Source organism: Pararge aegeria, chromosome 3, assembly GCF_905163445.1.
Source record: "Pararge aegeria chromosome 3, ilParAegt1.1, whole genome shotgun sequence".
In the NCBI taxonomy this organism is placed as follows: Eukaryota; Metazoa; Arthropoda; class Insecta; order Lepidoptera; family Nymphalidae; genus Pararge; species Pararge aegeria.
Window position 1 is genome coordinate 6,988,924 of NC_053182.1, and position 19,671 is coordinate 7,008,594.

A 19,671-nucleotide genomic window follows, 5' to 3' on the forward strand; every position below is an offset into this window, starting at 1 on the left:
AGGCGGGTTCATAAAACACTTGCATTATTGCACAGTTTCATCTATGGAATGCCTTGCGCGGTTTTATTTCCTGCTCATCTCTAACTAGTTACGATTTTATTGAGTCAACTTTATTTGTTAATATGTTGGCTTTATTTTCTCCTTGAATTTAAAAGTTTTAATAAAACTACACCGCTTACACATACGTCATGCTTTCTGGGTGTCCTTATTTGGAGTTCTAATCTATATACAAATAAATAAAATTTAAGTTTCGCTGTGTGATGTCGATATAACTGCCTCTTTTTTACCTAAGCTCTACTATTGGACGATAGTTATGTTATTGCTTTATGCTTAAACACATGTTTTACTAAAAAATCTTGGGTCGGGCTAATCTGGGAAACGGGTAAAGACTGAACTTTTTTTATTGGTCTTTCACATCTAGGACTTCTTTTGCGGGGAAGACTGAACTGATTTCGATGAATTTTTGTATGTTAGTTAGGTAGGAAGAGGACTTTGCAAGGAGAGCTATGGGCAGAAATTTTGCTCATGTAGACCTTATTACAGGCACTTGTAAATCGTTCATGCATTTAACATGTTACAGTAATGTTAGTGATTGTGATAACCGCATTCGTTGATTTAAAACTTTTTTTGTTATCACCATCTCACAGTCTAGTTAATGTTGAGCTATGAAGTAAGAGCAATTCATTGCGCATGATAAATTGCCATCCGGTTAGTTCCGGCTCTACGGATGGCCTTAATATTAAATATTATTTAAAGCTTTTAATTCACAAATTTATAAACGTTAGAGTAACGTATCAAAAAGGACAGATGCTGATGTAGAGGTAATATGATGCGGTATTATCTCGCATTTTAATGAGCAGTTGAGATTTTTTTAAATTGTAATAATTGACGGACCAAGCATCAGATGGCCCACCTGATGACAAGTTGGAAATTATCGCCAATAAACAAAACAACACTACAAAGCGCATTCAAGGAATAAGTGCTACAAATGGCCATCTTGTCCCCATCATCCTGAGGCGTAGGTGTTAAGCCTCATGTGTTGTTATTCCACCGGCACCCACGCCCTTCAGACCGGAATACAGCATTGCGACAATGCTGCTTAGCGGGAGAAATAAGCATGGTGTTATTTCCCCGGACGAACTCCGTCACTAAAATCTCTTTCTCCTACTACTATTAAAACTGAAAGTCATCAATCATCATCGCCAAAATCCTATATATAGCATATAAGCATATAAAGGTCCTAATGCTTAGGCACAGCCGTTCTCTCTTGGGCGAGAGGGTTTTAGAGAGTAGAACAACGCTGCTCCAAAGCGGGATGTTAGCGGGCTAAATTAACCTTAATGCATTTAAAATAACCATTATACCTTTTCAATGACAAAATTTCTAAAATTAGTTTTTTTATCACTAATAACATATTTAATGTTATGCAAACAGTTCGATAGTCCCTTAATAAGAAAACAAACCCGATTTAGTCTAAATCATAGTTTTAAAACTAATCCAAAAACAAGAGATAATTATTTAGATGCTTAAAACTTACGCGGTTACGCTTCGATAAATTCGCGATGTTTCACACCGAGCGGTAAAGTAACGGTAAAAAAATTTCGGAGCCGCGTTTTATGATTAGGTTTTTATAGTATTGTCTCATGAGAATTGAATATTTTTCACAATTTAAAATACACATGACTGGAAGTGCCCGCGTAGGCAATTCGCATGCATATACCCCATAATAGTATTAAGTTTCTGCCTTAATATAAAGCGTGTAAAAAAGGACGAATTGAAATATCTATCTATCGCATTATTTAATATTAACATTTGGGGATGAAAATTATTTGAATGCTTATCGAATTTCACAATAGTCAACTTCTAAATAAGAAGTCCTATTGGAATGAATTAAAAAATATTTTACTGCTAAATAAATATCCTTAGTGATAAAACTGTTTATTTAATAATACTGCGATACTAATGTTACCCACTTGTATCTACCGGCGATTTAATACAATTTTAGAACACAAAAGCTGCTATTGCGACTTAACTAGGTATGATATTTTTATATAATCCCTCGCTGACTTTTGTACAATATAATAATGAGTACCTACTTTAATCATGTAGTACATAATTTTTATGTATCATCAATAATATAGGCAAAAATTACCCATTTCGGGTGAATCTCTATTTTTTTTAAATAAATTATAGCCCATCTTATTTCGTGATAGTTTTGTAGCTCACTTTTGGCGAAGAAATGGTTAAAATTGATCCAGTTGTTTCGCAGCCTAAATGGTTTTGGAACAACCAAGGAACATTATTGGTACAACCACGCAAAAAAATCTTTTCTTTTTATAATATTAGTATAGATTAGTCAAGATCATCATGGCAAGGATATAAATTAATATGATTGTAATTTAATGATTACGAATGATTTTAAAGCTGTATTAATTGCTAAGCTTAATGCTTTATAAGCTTGTTGTTTTAATTAGTTCTAGAACAAATAAAAATTGACAACATACAAATATATTTTGACATGTTTTTTTTCATATCGTCCAGTGGTCGGAAACGGTAGAATACATTTTCATAAAATTCAAAGATCAGAGACAGAAAGTGGCGACTTACTTACGTGTACATTTTCTTTCGGGACTAAAAATTTTATTAAAACACAAAGATACTGGAATTCAATATCTAATTGAGTTTTAACCATTATAAAGACACGTTTTTGTGTTAAAGTTAAACAAACACACATTGCCGTTCTTTAAATTGAACTCAATGATTCTCAGGATTTGTATTAATTTACGATTTGTATTAATTTTAGAACTGCATAGCTGGAATTTGTTTTAATTCTCGTTAACAACACCCGAATTCCATTAAGTATATTATTGATAACATATTTTAGAACCCAAGCGATATCCCGAAAGGTTCCGAAAAAATGTACACGTTGTATGGAAAGAGGAAGAGTGTCGTTAGGAATCTCAACTTTTGTCTAATCTTAAGTTTAGGTAAATACACAACCTATTCTGATCGCTGGACTCATAATACATAATTCAAATGTGATTAAATATGAATGTGTGGGGTTCAGTATGACTTGGTCCATTCATTAACAGCATTCCGACAGTTCCAAACGCCGCTTTAATTATCTACTATTTGTTACAAATACAAATGAAATAAAATGTGGACATTGCCTTCATTGTCTTTAGAACAAGCATATAACGAGATTTGTTTAACATACTTTTTGTATTGGCATCTGACTCAGATCCATAATTATAATTCCTGAATCGTGGAACCACAAAATATTTTTTTCTATATATAGGTTTAGGTAGGTAGGTAGTGCCTTTCTAGTTTAACCATTTACTTGACGTACGTTTTCTATTTGATGTCACGTTACATCATAACGTTTGATTGACGATTTTGATTAAGACCCTCATTTAGGTAAGATAGATAGAAATTTATTGTTAACATATAGTAAGACAGATAAAAATGCACTGGCTAACCTGGTAGTTTGTATAAGAACCGTTAAAATTACATTGCGTCGTCCTTGCCAGTAGTGTACCTTGTTCAAGTCGGCCCAAGAGACCAGAAGTAAGCAATATAAAAAATTATAAATTCTATAGATGACTCGAACATTGAAACGTATGTAAGGTGGAGGACCTTAAATGTACGCATAATGGGGAAGGGAATAAAGTTTGTTAAATGTTTTAAGGTAAACAAAAAAAGTTATTACAAATGTAGTAAAATTGTTTTTCTTCATAGCATTACGAAGGAAAACAAAACACCGCTGATCTTAATAATGATGTGCGCTATGCGTATTCGAAGAGGAGTACCATCGTTTCGTACACAGAGACTGAAAAAATCCTCACTCAAGAAACGGTGTTGCGTGCTAGCTCTTTTTATGCTACTGTGCCTAGATATCTGAATTTAGACTCTTTCATGAAGTGTTCGTATTTTTGTTGTTCATGTTAATGCCCTACGCAGCACTAACTGAAGCTATATGTTTAACAACGTCTTGAAATCGTATAAGACTATCCCCAATTAATATCGTATTATCTGGGTATCTGATGTTATTTAATGCTTTGCGCTCAATTGATATGCCGTCTGGACTGTTTTCTACCGCTTCCGAAAATATAGCCTTAGCATAGAAAATAAACAGTAGGGGTAATAAAATACAGCCTTGTCCTACGCCTCTTTCTATTTCTATGGAAGACGTAAGTTTCCGTTATAATCTTCTATATAAAATTCTGAGTATACGTTTTTCATTGCAGAGTGAGGAGCTTCGATCTCAGTTGGAGAATGAGCAGCACTATTGCATTGTGTACCGAACGCAAGCGAGCGAGGCTCGCGCGCAGCTGGATGAGAGCACCCGAGCCACCCGCGACCTTGAGCAAGAGCGAGCCAGTCTCATGCATCAACTGCAACTTGCGATCGCCCGAGCTGACTCCGAGGCTATTGCAAGGTACGTAAAATACTCCTACATGGATGGTGTGATTGAAAAGCTTTTCCCGGAATCAATTTCTCAACGACAATTATATATAGTTCATTAGGTAGTTATGAGTCGCAAATACACAGGGTACATCGATATAATGCCGTATCCATACTGCCATACAAATATTATAAACGTGAAAGTATGTATGTATTTTTGTTTACAATACATAGTAAAGGAAAATTACAAATATTTTGTTTCTAATCAGTGTGACTAGCTAGTGTTTAGCAAAGAGGCACGGGTACATCTTTTTCCCGGAAAATGAAAGAGATCCCACGGTATTTTTAGAAACATTAACCCGCGTAAACGAGATTGCTGGAATTTATAATTAATTATAATAGTACTGCAAAAAGAATATAATTTGGTGCTTGTTATGCCAATTTGCTTAAAACACTTCGAGCAGCCATTTTCTGTAATAAAAATAAAAATTTTCCTATTGCAAAAATTGGTTTTGAATTGTGTGTGTGGAATTTTGAGCTACCGCATGAACATAACTAGCTTGTGTAAATAACGACGTTTGAGGTGTTGCGTTGATGTATATAACCCTATTCAATGTGTTGCGAAGGTCGATAGCGGAAGAGACAGTCGGAGAACTTGAAAAGGAGAAGACAATGAAAGAGCTAGAGATGCGCGATGCGCTTGCGCAGCATCGCAGCGAGCTAGCGTCTCGTGATTCGCTAGTGCAAGGCCTGCGGGACCGAGATCATGAAAACCGCGCAACAATCGATCTGCAGCGGAAGGTACGTGGTTGTACAGGCTAAAACCATTGGTCGTTGTTCAAGTGGTTGCACAAAACTATCTTGAACTGTAACTTTATTTTGTTTTAAAATGGTTATCCAGTTAGTATGTCCAAATTCTAGTTGTAGTTACAAATTCGGTGCATTAGGAAACACCTTTTAGTGAAACTAAGCCACGCGATACGGCGTCGGTATCAAATGAAAAGTTTATAAATCAGAATTAAAACAAATTATTGTAGCGTGGCTAACTAAAATATATTTTAAATATTGATTCGATATATTTCTTAAATATAGTTCGATAATATTTTGGATTTGTCGATATTTCGACCCAGTTGCATGGATTGTGGTCACGACGGGACTAGACTAGACTAGATATACTTTAAAATATGATGTGTTAATAGTGGTCAGGACTTCGGTGTCACTTACTGGATAACAAAGTTTGATCCCGAGCTTTATCTTTTCGGAGTTATGTGCGCCTTCAGCCATAAATCTAACACTTATCACTTTCTTTAACGTAGAAGTAGAACATCGTGAGGAACCCTGCATGCCTGAGAGTTCTCCTTAATGTTTTCAAAGGTGTGAATTCCACTAATATGTACTTGGGTAGTGTGGTGGACTTCGGTCTAAACACTTCTCTTTCTGAGAGGAGGCCAATGTTCTTTAGTAAGCCAGTAATGGATTCGGTGGGCCAATAAAGAATAGATTCGTAAAATGCGGTAGATGTCGTCCTATCTCTTTCGTTCAACAAACGGGTGGATGCAAATACTATGCGAATGAGATAGCACTTATAAATCTTATCTTTAATGGCGCAGGTTGTATAGTTGTGCACAGATTTGTATATATAGAAAGGGCTACCGATGTAAGAATTCACTGTGCCTAAATGTTATAACATGTCATAAAAATATTTTATCTTGTAGGAGGTTGACGAGCTTCGTCGCAGCGGCACGGCGCTGGCGGAGCGTGTCGCAACACTGCAGCGCTTGCAGGAGGAGGTGGATCGCCTCACCAAAAGACTCAACTCTGAGATAATGCTCAAACAACAGGCCGTCAATAAGCTGGCTGAAATTATGAACAGGTATGATCTATTAGGTGTCTTTCCAGAGTTCAGCACTTGAAGGGTGTCAACGGACCCTGTTACTCTTTTGTCCGTCTGGCTGTCATTGAATTGTAATTTCATAAAAATCCACAGATAGAGTTAAAATTTTCGCAGAATGTATTTTCCTATTGCCTATACAACAATAAATAAATATAAAAAGAGTTTGTAAATTGAAGATATACAAGAACCTCAGCAACCCAACCCAACATAGAAGAAACGTATTAATTTGGTGTTAACCGATTAACTTAAATACTTTTTGCAGTGTTCAATATTGATAGGTTTGAAATGGGTCTAATATCACTGCTCATGTACCCCTGACAGGGTTTCTAGTGAAGAAACTATACTTAAACAGTTATATTATTATGTAGCAACTTATTAAAACAAACATTTTTGTCCAAACGAAAACTTTTCTTTTTCTCACATATTAAGTAAGTTATTAACTATATACCTCCCTACATAACCTTACTTACTTATATTTTATTTATCAGGAAAGATATGAATCCAGCGACGACAAAGAACAAGAGCAAGATGTCGGTTCGTAAGGACAAGGACTACCGTAAACTACAGCAAGACCTGACGCGTGAGAAGGAAAAGTCTGACCAGCACATCTCAAAGCTGCAGCGAGATTTGCAGGAGTCGCAGCAACAATTGTTGGAAGAGCAACAGACAAGGTTGCGCCTCGCTATGGAGGTATGTTTGTATATTATGTGCTACTGCCGATCAAGTTCTAAGTTTGATAACCTTCAAACAAAATTTTAGGTTTCGGATCTTTTTGACAGGAAATTCTTAGTTTAAAATCTTTAAGCTAATGAATATTTGCGCGCAACTCAGCTTTTAAATTATATTGGTTCTTATTCGTACTAATATTATAAATGCGAATGAATGTTTGTTTGTAAGTCCGTCTTTAACGCCCTAACTACCAATTGTCTTGACTTTTGGTATAGAGGTATTTGAAAGGAAGGATAGTAACGAAGGCCACTCTTAATCCCAAGAAAACAAATGGTTCCCACGGAATTCGTAAGAAACGTAGTAAACTCGGACGAAATATAAATTTACTTCAAAATTAGATTTTATTTTGTGAGTCGATAAAATGATATAATTGTAAATGAAAATTATATAATGGTGTCATCAAGAAACACCACTAGAAGAACGATGTCCTTAAACGAGATAACTACAGTAAAATATATTTTTAGGTTGACAGCAAAGACGTCGAAATCGAACAGCTAAAGGAGAAGTTAGCCGCGCTCACAAGTGAGACAGCGTCGCAGTCCTCCGCCGACGCTGAGGACGGTGAAACGGAGCAGACCCTCGAGGGCTGGCTCTCGGTGCCCTTCAAGCAGAACATTCGGCGGCACGGCTGGAAGAAACAATACGTCGTGGTGTCCTCCAAGAAGATTATCTTCTACAACTCTGAGAACGACAAGCAAAACACCACGGACCCGGTTATGATATTGGATCTGAGGTTAGATGTTTATTTCTTTTGCTAACTAACACGTCAGATGCTGACATGTCCCAATACAAAAATTGTCCATTTTTCCGGACAACTTATTGCATTTATCTACCCTTTGAAATTTTAGCTAATCATAGCTTTTGAATTATCATCAATAATAACGAAATGATAAAAAAAACATTAAATTTTAATTGGAATTTAGACTTTAACTTTAAACCACTTCTCTTATTACTCACCCTTATCACAATAACAAACAAAGTTAATTATGCGATTCGACGTCGAATGATTATTATATAGACGAATAACTATTTGTAGGCGGATATTCGTATCATTTCTTTTTTACTCAAATCTAAACTAAATTGTCAGGTCTGAAATAGTGCTGTCTTTTTCCTGGAGAGGGATAGCACTATTTTTAGACAGGTCGAATTTAATTAAATTTAGAGATCTATGTACAACTTAATTGGTTCCATTAATATCTATATAGTTTAAGATGTGTACTATTTGGTTACAGCAAAGTGTTTCACGTGAGGTCAGTGACGCAAGGCGACGTGATCCGGGCCGACGCGAAAGACATTCCGCGTATCTTCCAGCTGTTATACGCTGGCGAGGGGGAGGCGAGGAGGCCTGGGGATTTGCAGGACCAGCCAACCGATGGGACGGATCATGCCGGTATGTTCTTCTAAACTATAGTTTAAAAGCCAGTTTTGGAGGGGGCACAAAGCCGATTGGGTATTACTTACTGTCGTTTGCGTACAAAATACGCGGTGAAAACCATAAATCTTGTTTATATATAGCCGGTCCGCTAGTTTGTAATGATATAAATAACTAGCGACCCGCCCGAGCATCGCATGGGTGCAGTGTATGCAGGTATATATGTAATTGAGCGAGAGTTTGAATGTTGAGTCCATCAGCCTCTCTTTAAATGTCTGATGTTCTCTAAGATATTAATTTTAATGATATGCTGTAAAAGACAATTTTTATCCACATGAACTGCACAACGTATATAATGTATCTTATTGAATGAGGAATTTAAAAATAAATCCATCGCGGACTTTTTTTTATTGATCTTTGTAAGATACAATGCCTTAGTAAATCGTATTAATCAATCTCGTAAAAATAAGCCAGCGTTTGTAAGCGAACAAAAATATTTTTGTTGCGACATCTCATTTCAAATCTTAGTTTTTTTTTTTGGCTTTGTTGACCTACGTATATATTACAAAACAGGCTTCAGAATATTGATGGGGCTGATCAAAAATGTTTGCGGAGAATCACTTTGATGACTTTTACGCAATCATGAGAAACACATCTGCATCAATGATGAGAAGGATGCGCGAAAGATCCAAAAGTATTTTTAAAATATAAAGCAACAAATGGGAAAATGGAAATCCCTCTATGGAGCACTGGGTTGGTACACACTCATACACCAAGTGCTCAAGAGGGTACTCAACTTAATTAGGAGATATATTTGGCCAATTTCAATTAATAAAATAGTTAAAAAGATAGTTGTTACAAGGTATGGAATTTTATCCGAAGTAAACATTATTATTATTTTATTTTCTCTTCTATAGTATGCATGTATACCACAATGGGAGCGGCTTTGTTTTATACTATTTAAAGAAGATGCACCTTTACGCTAGCTTCTAAACAAAAATAAGGATTTGCCAATTGTTGTTGTTGCAGGTAATACGGTGCAACACAAGGGCCACGATTTAGTCAGCATCACATACCACATACCCACCGCCTGCGAGGTTTGCACGCGCCCGCTGTGGCACATGTTCCGACCGCCCCAGGCCTACGAGTGTCGACGTGAGTGAACTCATTAAAATTTTAGAGCTTAGTAAAAGATCTGCTCGCTCGCAATCGAGGTGTCGTTTTCCAGTTTAGAAATACTTTAACATCGGAGTGAAATGTATGTTATTTGTACTGTGTTTAATTTTAAAAGAGTGTTCAAATTGGCCTCCAATTCTTTAGCTCGGGCTTTTATCAGAGCGTTTAAAAAAATTAGAATTACAGGATTTCCGACTCTAAAACGAGTGACAGATTGAGTTGACGATACGGAGTTTAATACTTGAAAAATACTATAATATCGAGCGAGCAAATCTTATACTCAGTCTGCTAGTTACTTCTAATTTTTTTACTATAGTGGGCCGGTAAAGGGTTGATATGATACAGATAAACACCCAGGCACTGAAAAACTCTTAATGTTCATCACACCACAAATTATCATGACTAAATTCTTTATTGCACATAAAAAACAAAATACAAAGAGAAAGACAATGTATAAAAATAAAAAATAAAATGAAAAATAAGTTTCGGTGTGCAAAGGCGGTCTTATCGCTAAAGCGATCTCTCCCAGACAACCTCTGGCGAAAGTAGAATAGAAAACAGTAATAGTACCTACTTATTGCAAAGGCGTCCTTATCACTAAATGATCTTTAAAAGGCAACCTGAGCGTGCGAAGTAGTTGCTATAAGGAACGACATATTCCTCTCTTCTTCGTCGTTTACTTCATTACTGAAGGTCGTGTCCGGATTAAAGTTCCTTCGTAGCGATTTTTACTACAGCCTTCCATCCTGTTCTATCCTCGGCCTTTTTGATAGCTTCTGTGATAGGGAGGCCTGTGAGCGACTACCTGGTCAGACCAGCGACGAGGTGATCGGCCACGTGGTCTTTTACCCTCCACCTTACCTACAAGTATTAACATCTCCATATCACTGGGCAGGCGTCGAGCAATGTGACCGAAGTAGCTAAGAATATTCATGTAGCACAATGTGGAGGGGCTGGTGTTAAAACACATATTCCAGTTGTGCAGTGGCGTGCACAGGGTTTTTGACCAGGGTATGCATAAAGCAGGTACATGGCATGAAATGGAAATTTTCATCTACAATATGACTTATAAAAAATAATTTGGGTATGCAGTGCTTTTGAGCATGTATGAAGTGCACGCCACTGCAGGTGTGTCAAATATGACGTGACGGTAACCCGTTGCCCGCTGTCCGCGCGCAGGTTGCCGAATGAAGATCCACGCGGAGCACGTATCCGAGGGCGACGGCGTGGCGGCGTGCAAGCTGCACGCGGATCGCGCGCGCGAGCTGTTGCTACTGGCGCCCGCCGCGCCCGAGCAGCGCCGCTGGGTGGCGCGCCTGGCGCGGCGCGTGCAGCGCTACGGGTACCGCGCCGCGCACACCAACCACGACCACACCAAGCTGTCGCCCAGGTGAGCCCCACACACCTACAGCCAGTGGCGTGCATACAGGCTATGCGCAGGCTATGGAATTAACGCTGCGATGATAGGACCGAACGTTGATCGCAAGTTAACGTCCGAGAGCTATTGTAGGGTGCCCATAATTATCTTTTCCGGGGACTAATTTACTTTAAACTTACCGGAAACTTTAATTAAAACAAAAATAAAACAATGTATATATGTTCATACATTTGGTTCATATATGACATATTAAAATATCCGCACCGAAAAAGAAAAATATCCTGTATTTAAATATGAAAATATATAACATATGATTGGTGGCATAGGTCGATGATATGATCATCGACAAACTGGTACCTTTACTGTGCCCGTAGGCAGTTGCGTCCATAGAGGGTATGCAGATGATATAAGAGGAAGAAAATCTCTAGTATCAGTTATAAATACGAGGGTAGGCTTTTTATAACTCTTCTCTCTAACTGAAACTGCTAGGCTTGTCTATTTTGCGTATTGTCATAGTGTAATGTACTATGGGATCTTGCTATGGGGCAAAGCAGCTGACATAGATACTATATTATATATTTACATATTTATGTACAGGATAGTTTTTTTTTTAGTGTGGATATTTTAATGTCATACATGAACCAAATTTATGAACATATATATTTTTTTTTTATGTTTTACTTAACGATACAGAAATTAACGGTTACAAAAGATTCGTCTCCGGAAAAGATAATTATGGGCACCCTACAATAGCTCTCAGTTGTTAACTTGCGATCAACGTTCTCGCACTCGGTCCTATCATGGCAAAGATAATTTCATAAAATAAAGCATAATATTAACTTAAACAATTAATATTGATATACGCATTACTTACCTATGCATGTCACACATTACGATGTATTTTTTTAAATCCATTACAAGTTAGCCCATGAAAAGTGGAAATAATCGTGAGGATACTTGCACGTTTGAGTCTTCTCCATAACGTTCTCAAAGCCGTGTGTAGTCTACCAATCTGTACTGGGCCAGCGTGATGGACTTCGGCCTAAACCCTTGTAATTGTGTGAGGCGACCCGTACCGTTTTGCGTTTAGCGGCCAAATGAATAACAAAGTAAACTCGTATCTGTTTTGCAATTTAAAAATGGAAGATTTATTCCGAAACAGTGCAAACAAAGAACTTATCTTAGGTTTTTTTAAAATTTCGAATTGCCTTGCAAGTAGAAAGCTGTTAAATGAATATGAACGCATCTTCTTTTATTTGTCCGGAATCGCCGCTATAGATTCTGAAATCTGTGCATGTGAACGCATCTTATTTTTGTGTGTAGGGACTCGATGCGGTCGAATCTGAAAGCTGTGTATATGAACGCATCGCAGCGGAGCTCAACGCTTCCCGCCAACGCCTCAATCCCGCGACAGTGACACGCGCAAGTACGTTGTTACCTATACAAGCACCACTCCAATCTCGCCTTAATATAGCCACATACAAATCAATTGCAATGTAAACTACAATTTTATTCATCCTGAAGTATAACATTGTAGTTTTGTAGCCATTTTACGCGTGTGTAGACGGATAACTACTTTGAAAACCATACATTCTTCGATATTTACTCTGCGTTAATTTATACATACCTATCTAACGTCGCTTGGACAACGTCCTGTTTTATTTATCTTTTAGAAGTCATCTTCAGTTTAGATAATAGGTAAAGGTAAACGTATACGACCAAGTAAATTGTGGTAGAGCTCACTATATCGGCTGAACTTAATAAGTAATCCTTTTCATAGATAATTTTTGTATTGCGAAAATAATTCTAATTCGTTTAGTACTGCCAATCAACCCCAAAACAAGTTAAGAGATTATTTTTTTTGCCATTTAAAAAGGTTTACCTTGTAAAGTTTGTTAAGCTGAAATCTGTCTTGTTGTTTAATAATAAAGTGGCATTAGGTAAGCCAGTGCCAATACAAAACAAAATGACATGGCATTGTTAAGTTATAAGATCTGAAAATTGGCCTGCAATTTTTGAAATTGGCTTTTGACATAAAGTAGCCGATTTTTGTTACTCATTTTATTTCTTGTTATTGTCGGTACTCACCTTTGTAAACATGAATTGCGCGAGCGTTTATCAAGCACGAAGAAATTCACAAAATTAACCGGTGGCTTACTGCCATTATTAATAAGAACAATTTTTCAGAAACAAAACGTCAACAATAAAAATATATACATACTGTTGTAATGGTTGGTAGCAAGTTTGTGAAGATCACGTTAAAAAATAATTCCTAAAGTTGTACTCGGGAAAATAATGTTTGTTTGGCGAAAGAGTTCGCGAGCTTTTTGTTCGCAAAAAGTGTGATCAAGTCCAAAGGCATTCAAGTTGTGCTGGTGAAAGAATTATTCGTTGTTCTTGCGTAATAAAAGCCTAGCGTAAACTTCGCAAAAGGTCTACCTGCGACACAAAGTTTGCGTAGCGATTTCCGCCGGTGAGCACCGCCCGTTATTATAAATAAGGAAAAATAGTGAATTTAGTTTTTAGTCTCGTTATGAATTGAATTGTGAAAATTTTAAAACAAAAATAGGCAACAGCAATATGATACACCTAGTTCTATATCATTGTAATGTCACTGACTATGAGGTATACAACTTTTAAATAAGAAATGTTACATTGGCTAAGGTGATCCGATTTTATTAGGTTGTTACTTAGGCACTGAGAACAGTACCTACATAAAGAAATATCTATACTATACATAATCAAGACTTGTTCCATATTATGGACTACTTTTAAGCAGTAACTCTGTGATGCAGATCCGATATTATTTCGTGGATTAAAATCAATGTTATGAAACCTCAATTATATTCAATTGAGAAGAACTAAGCGAAAACATCTACAGAAAAGTTGAAAATTGATAATAGAACTTTTTTTTATTTCTACATTTGATACAAATTGTTATACCGCCAAAAACAGTTGAATTGCTATACGACTCTATACTCTCCATTCTCCAAGATTGAAGCCGGGACCGCATAGACATGTCTTCCCTACTCCACGTAATAACACGTGTTGGGTCAACCAAATATTAGTGTTTAGGTATGCCCAAAAATATATTACCAATGTTCAACGATACGCTTTGTCAATTATATGTGTCTGGGCATACTCATTAATTATGATTTGATTTGACTCAACACGTGTGACTTGGCGAGTTGAATGTGTGCCCGTGATAGGATGTTTTCAAGTCAAGGTATTTATATAATCATCGATGTGTAAATATTAGTTACATTGTGTTGATATTATATTATTATTCCTTATAATTTGCTTATACATATTATAAATACGCATGTGATAGGCAAAAATGGTTGCGGACATTATTTTGGTGCGATAAACATGCTTTTAGGTGTTGCAAAGGTTTAACGAAAGGTTTTATGCTTTTAGTCTCGCGTATTTTTAAGTGGCTTGACTAATGAAAATTGAATGTTTGAAAGTCCAAAATTATGATTACATTTAGAATATAAGCATGTTACATTCAATTGATTGAATGAGTTAAAGTTTTTTGATAATGTCTGGAATTTGAGGTATTTACCTGCTCACGTTTTTGTGGTCTACGAAAGCCAATGAAATATTTTTATACACACATTTTATTATACGAAGTTTGCTATTCATTCCCGACTCGTATGCATTTAAAAAACGTTACTATGCACAATATGCATTGACAGAAATTTTGCACCTTTTCATACAATAATTAATCAATAGTGGCATCGTATAGTGGAAAATTTCATTTATAATGACTAATTAATGGCTTTGTACTGTAAATTGAATTACCTTGCTCAAGAATATTCTAAATTGTTTCTACGATATAATTGTTACTCACTCGCTCTTTTTACTGGCCTATTTAAAAATTAATTAGAACCAGTAAAATTGCAAGCATTTTATGTCTCAGCTTTGAAACAAAAGCAATGTGACAGGAATACAGTATATAGGAATCACTTCCTAAATTAAATCAATTTAAGATTTTTGTTTTTACCTCAATTTTTAAATATATGCACAGTTTTTAATGTAAGGTATTAATCACCTAGTTGCATGAAACAAAAAAAAGGACATCAACAGTAAAAAAAAGACGTGGAAACTTGGTTTGTTGAGATCTCCATAATTACACATTTTACTTATGGTTTGCATAAAAAGTTGCTTTTATAAGGTAAACAATAAAGTACAATGTTATTTTACCTTTTCCATTTTCATAATTTGTATTATTCGTTGATGTTAGAGCAACACCCGAATGAAGTATTCGTTAATTTTTATTTACTTCAAAATATATAAACTAGCAGAAAGAAAACTAAATTAACAGACATACATTTGCATTTCGATCTATTATGAATGCAATCAATTAACAATTTTCTTGTCTTTAGACAATAATGTAAAAACTTCGAATTTAAATAGGATAAAAAAAAAACATTATCACGTACTTTATTGCTCTTAAGAATAACGAGTTGAGTAACGTACACTACTTCATTATCAATTATAGTAATAGCTCGGTAACCCTTAGCGAGAAAAAGCATTACTTTTAATTCGAAAAAGTAATTATCATAATGGAATTAATAGTAACTGCCTATTTGGTTAAAAAGTTGTACTTAATAAGGGCTTCATACAAGTAGGTATGGCGGCAAAGAACCGTCTTGAACTACTTACTTCTTCGAATTGGGGGTATGACATGAAGGATTGTATGAAATACTTAGGAGGTAGCCGAATAATTCATCATTCATTCATTTATACGTTAGCTTCTAAGTTACGGATTCTACCAATTCCGTTGCTTGTTCCGAACTCTCGTTTAGGTCACGTTTTGAAAGGTTAATAAAGTACTTCGTGTCAAAATTACTTGTTCTACAAAATTTCCGATGGCTTGTTGATACTAGTCGAAACGGTGACTATCTTTTTATGTTCATTCTCGAAAATAGTTTTCGAGAAATTGTAATTATCTAGCAAAGCATAAATTTCAATGTCTAACTAATGTTAAAACGTCGTTAAACGTGGTATGTATTTTTCCAGTGGCGTTTATAGAGGGTATGCAGATGATATAAAATGTCCAGAACGAGAAATAAATTCTTAAGTAAATTTTTATAACTCTTGAAATGCCTATCCTTAGGTTTTTTTAAAACTCGTACTGGAGATTTTCGTCATTTAATTTCATCTGCATACCCTCTATGCAGGCCACTGTAGTTTTCAATACCTATACGCACAGAATAAAGAACATACAGAAACCATGTATTACACTACAACAAGACCAATATTGAGGCAACAAAAACCACTCCGCTTTAGTATAAAGTGACTAACTGTTTGTTTGAGAAACACTCAAACAAACAGTTAGTCACTTTATACCATTTATCAATTACAGTAATTATTTTTACCTTTAATGTTCATAACGATTACCATACAATGGGAAAATGTTTGTGAGCTAGCAACAATCCGCGGTCGTAGAGTGAGACGTGTGCGGGCCGTTTTCACTGTTTTTGGACACAATGCACTGAATAATGCAATAATGGCTGAATAAGGATTCTGTATGTTCTTCAATTGAAAAATTCAATGCCTAAATGTCAAAATTTTGGGCCTATTTTATAACAATTATTAAATTAAAAAAAATAATTAACCTATGCCTATGGCCTTTAGCATCCAGTAGTTCATATGCCTATTTGCAGGGAATTGATATTAATTATATAGAAACTAGTATTTACAATTACACTGGTTTATTAAACTTTACACAGCACACATCTCTGTTGAACGATGCCTAACTATTTATTGTAGATTTAATCACTCTTAGGGGCACAATATATGAAGCAAATGCCATACTCTTACATTTGCTGATTAACGAGGAACAGTGCCATAAATGTTTAGTAGTTCTTGGTAATTGCTCAACCGAATAGTTGAATAATCAATGTGCGATTTAGATAAGACTCGAAAGGGCTTCCTCCAATCACTCCAATTTACCGTAGAAAATTATATATGATAATGTAAAAGTTCAAATCTTGAAAGGCGTGCTATATATATACACTTGCCAGTCGGTGTGAATCGCCACAACGGCAAGTTTATTATTTGGACAGACAGTTGTTCTAAAATCGCACAGGATCACTATTTTCTCGTTTCCTCGAGATAAATTACTCTCGGGTATTTTATGCCAGTCACCTTTCAGTGCTTTAACTTCTTTCGGCAGTTATTTCAAAATCGGTCTCATAAATTGACGTATAATGGAAGACAGACCAATATTTTAAACATGCGCTTGGATTATGATTCTAACTGTTCAAATAATTTAGCTATGTTATTATGACTTAGCCTTATGACTTCTTTGGTAGCCGTTCTATTTCAGTTGTATTAACAATTTTTTTTATCAAATAATGCTGAATCGTATATGCCAATTCGCTTGACATGTGTATAGCACGCCTAATAAACGTAAAATTAGATTGAAAAGCAATACTGTATGTTTAGGTTTAATGGCTTAATTTGTGGGTGCCAAATTTTTTTTATGTATTACCACTAATTTTTGTTTTTATTTTAAGTGTTTAACATACACTGGAAGAAAATATTTTGTTAGAATGAAATACACACTAAAAATGAATCGATAAAAATTCAATTTGTCATGTCACCTTACACTGCACCAGTGATATAATACCGTATGTACAAATGATAGTTAAAAATTCTTTTGTAATTTTAAGTATCAGCTTATATTGAATTGAATTTATTATGTAGGATTTAAAAAAAAGTATCGAATTAGAAAAGGTAACACCAAAATTTAACTGCTTGAATGATTGCAGTTTTTCGTGGTGCAGTCATCATAGTGATTACTAAAGTACAAAAGTAGATGTGAAAGTACATTTTGTAACTCACAGCTCAGCTTTTCAAACTCTTATCTCAGTAAGTTTTCCTTGCCGCTGACGACGATGTGAAATTGCAATGGCTGCTGTTCACGTTGGCATATCAATGTGCTGATAGTTTTGGCCAATACGTGTGGCCAAGGTTTTAAATATGTAACCAGTGGAGTCAATTTTGTGGGAGTATTAGGTCACGTTGGCGACAGATGCAGGAGGTAGAATATTCCCAGGATAGCATTTAGTATGATGTTCTGGATTAATTTCTACTAAGCATCTTTCAGTAGCCGTATTTTGTTTAATTTCTTTACACATTAGGGTAGCTTGTACAAGTTATCGTCTTATTCATTTCATGGCCGCATATTGGTCTGTATGAAACGTGTGGAAAACTTAAAAACTTGTGATACAATGATTGCCTCACTATTAGCATATATATTAGCCAAAGTGAAGAGAAGCCTTAATATTGAGTAATTTTCTAGATTCTTCGTAGGTAATTAACTGGCCTAATGTAAAATGAGTTGGACGAAATGCTGTATAAGAAAGCTCAGACTTGGATAGCTGTGATACTAGACGTGTGTAGTAACACCCGTGGTGCTAAAGCGAAACAGGCCTCCGACGCATTGTTGTTACTAGTTCTTGTTAAACATATTATACGCTGTTTATTATTGCTCTATAAACTGTTAACATTCCTGCAACAAAAGCTATGTTGATTTTTGTTTGTTAGTTTTATCTCGACTCGAGTTCTAACCTGTCGCTTGACCAGTAGCCTTAACACAAGATTTTCTCGCTCGCATATTAAACTCAATATCGGCAAATGAGATGTGCATGAGTTTTAACAAAGTTCTGCCAAAAGTTCTAGCTGAAGAAAGCGAGCTTTTAGTTAATATGAATAAGATCCATTTTAGTCTAAGTACAAGATCTATTTTAGAGCAAATCTTGTGCTAAGCGTACAGTTATCGCTTTTACGTTATTTAGATGTAAGTTCGGAATAATCTCTATCCAATGAACCCTGACATTAGAATTTCAAATTTACGTACTTAAAAATGATAGATTGCAATTAATCTTAGTGTACGCTTATTTTATTAAAATGCATTTTTAAATTATATTTTTGTTAGGGCAGCTGTTGCAATGTTTGTGAAAGTCATTCCATCATGTACATCATTACGTCAAATTATTTTGTTACCCACTTTCGGATGTTTTTGTTTATTACCAAAGAAATTTTGGAAAATTTTATTTTACATATGCGATCGCGATTATTATAATCTTATTAAAGTGAATAGTCCGTTAATAATTCATGCTTGTCATTAATATTAATCCAATATCTATATTAATGTTTTATTATGCATAATTTGTGCGCTGGTTCTAATGTCGTATGACATTATTGAGAGTATTTTTATTAAGTGGATCAGACTCGGTGGTGGTTTAAGAAATACTCTCGGAATGTCCTCACGCAGGCGCCAACGTGTCAATAGTGAACAGTGTAAAATCATCATTATGTAAATTATTTATTATATAATACTTTTATTAATAATAACTTTTTTATTTATCAATTTAAAATTGTAAGTTCCTAACTAGCTAGCTTCTCAGATGTCGAGTGGATACAATTAACTTAATCGTTTGTCATACATTGGGGTATATTTTGATAATTGCTAATTTATCGCTGAATATAGATAAGTTTTTTCGTAGTATTTGAATACCATCGTAGAGATAATCCTATATGTTGTCGTTGCCCCGCCAGTACTCTTGGTTTATCTCGGCTCGATGTAGTACACTATTGGTGCATCGAGTATTGTCGGCGTCTTCAAAAGCCTTCGTACAAGATTTGCTCGCTCGCAAACGAGGAATCGTTTTCGCATATCCAACTCTGTATCTTCAAAGTAAA

General features: G+C 35.5%; 1 protein-coding gene across 1 annotated transcript in view; it reads left to right on the forward strand.

Annotated features, from left to right (window-relative positions):
- LOC120637134 (rho-associated protein kinase 2) overlaps positions 1-17,653 on the forward strand; it is a 28,761-nt gene extending 11,108 nt beyond the window's left edge. Inside the window, exons 5-13 of the mRNA XM_039908794.1 lie at positions 4,248-4,438; positions 5,031-5,205; positions 6,120-6,277; positions 6,787-6,988; positions 7,492-7,760; positions 8,260-8,417; positions 9,429-9,554; positions 10,755-10,965; positions 12,277-17,653. Of these exons, the coding sequence (XP_039764728.1) occupies positions 4,248-4,438; positions 5,031-5,205; positions 6,120-6,277; positions 6,787-6,988; positions 7,492-7,760; positions 8,260-8,417; positions 9,429-9,554; positions 10,755-10,965; positions 12,277-12,370 (1,584 nt within the window). The 3' untranslated portion in view covers positions 12,371-17,653. The remainder of the gene's footprint in view (positions 1-4,247; positions 4,439-5,030; positions 5,206-6,119; positions 6,278-6,786; positions 6,989-7,491; positions 7,761-8,259; positions 8,418-9,428; positions 9,555-10,754; positions 10,966-12,276) is intronic.
- Positions 17,654-19,671: the final 2,018 nt, after the last annotated feature.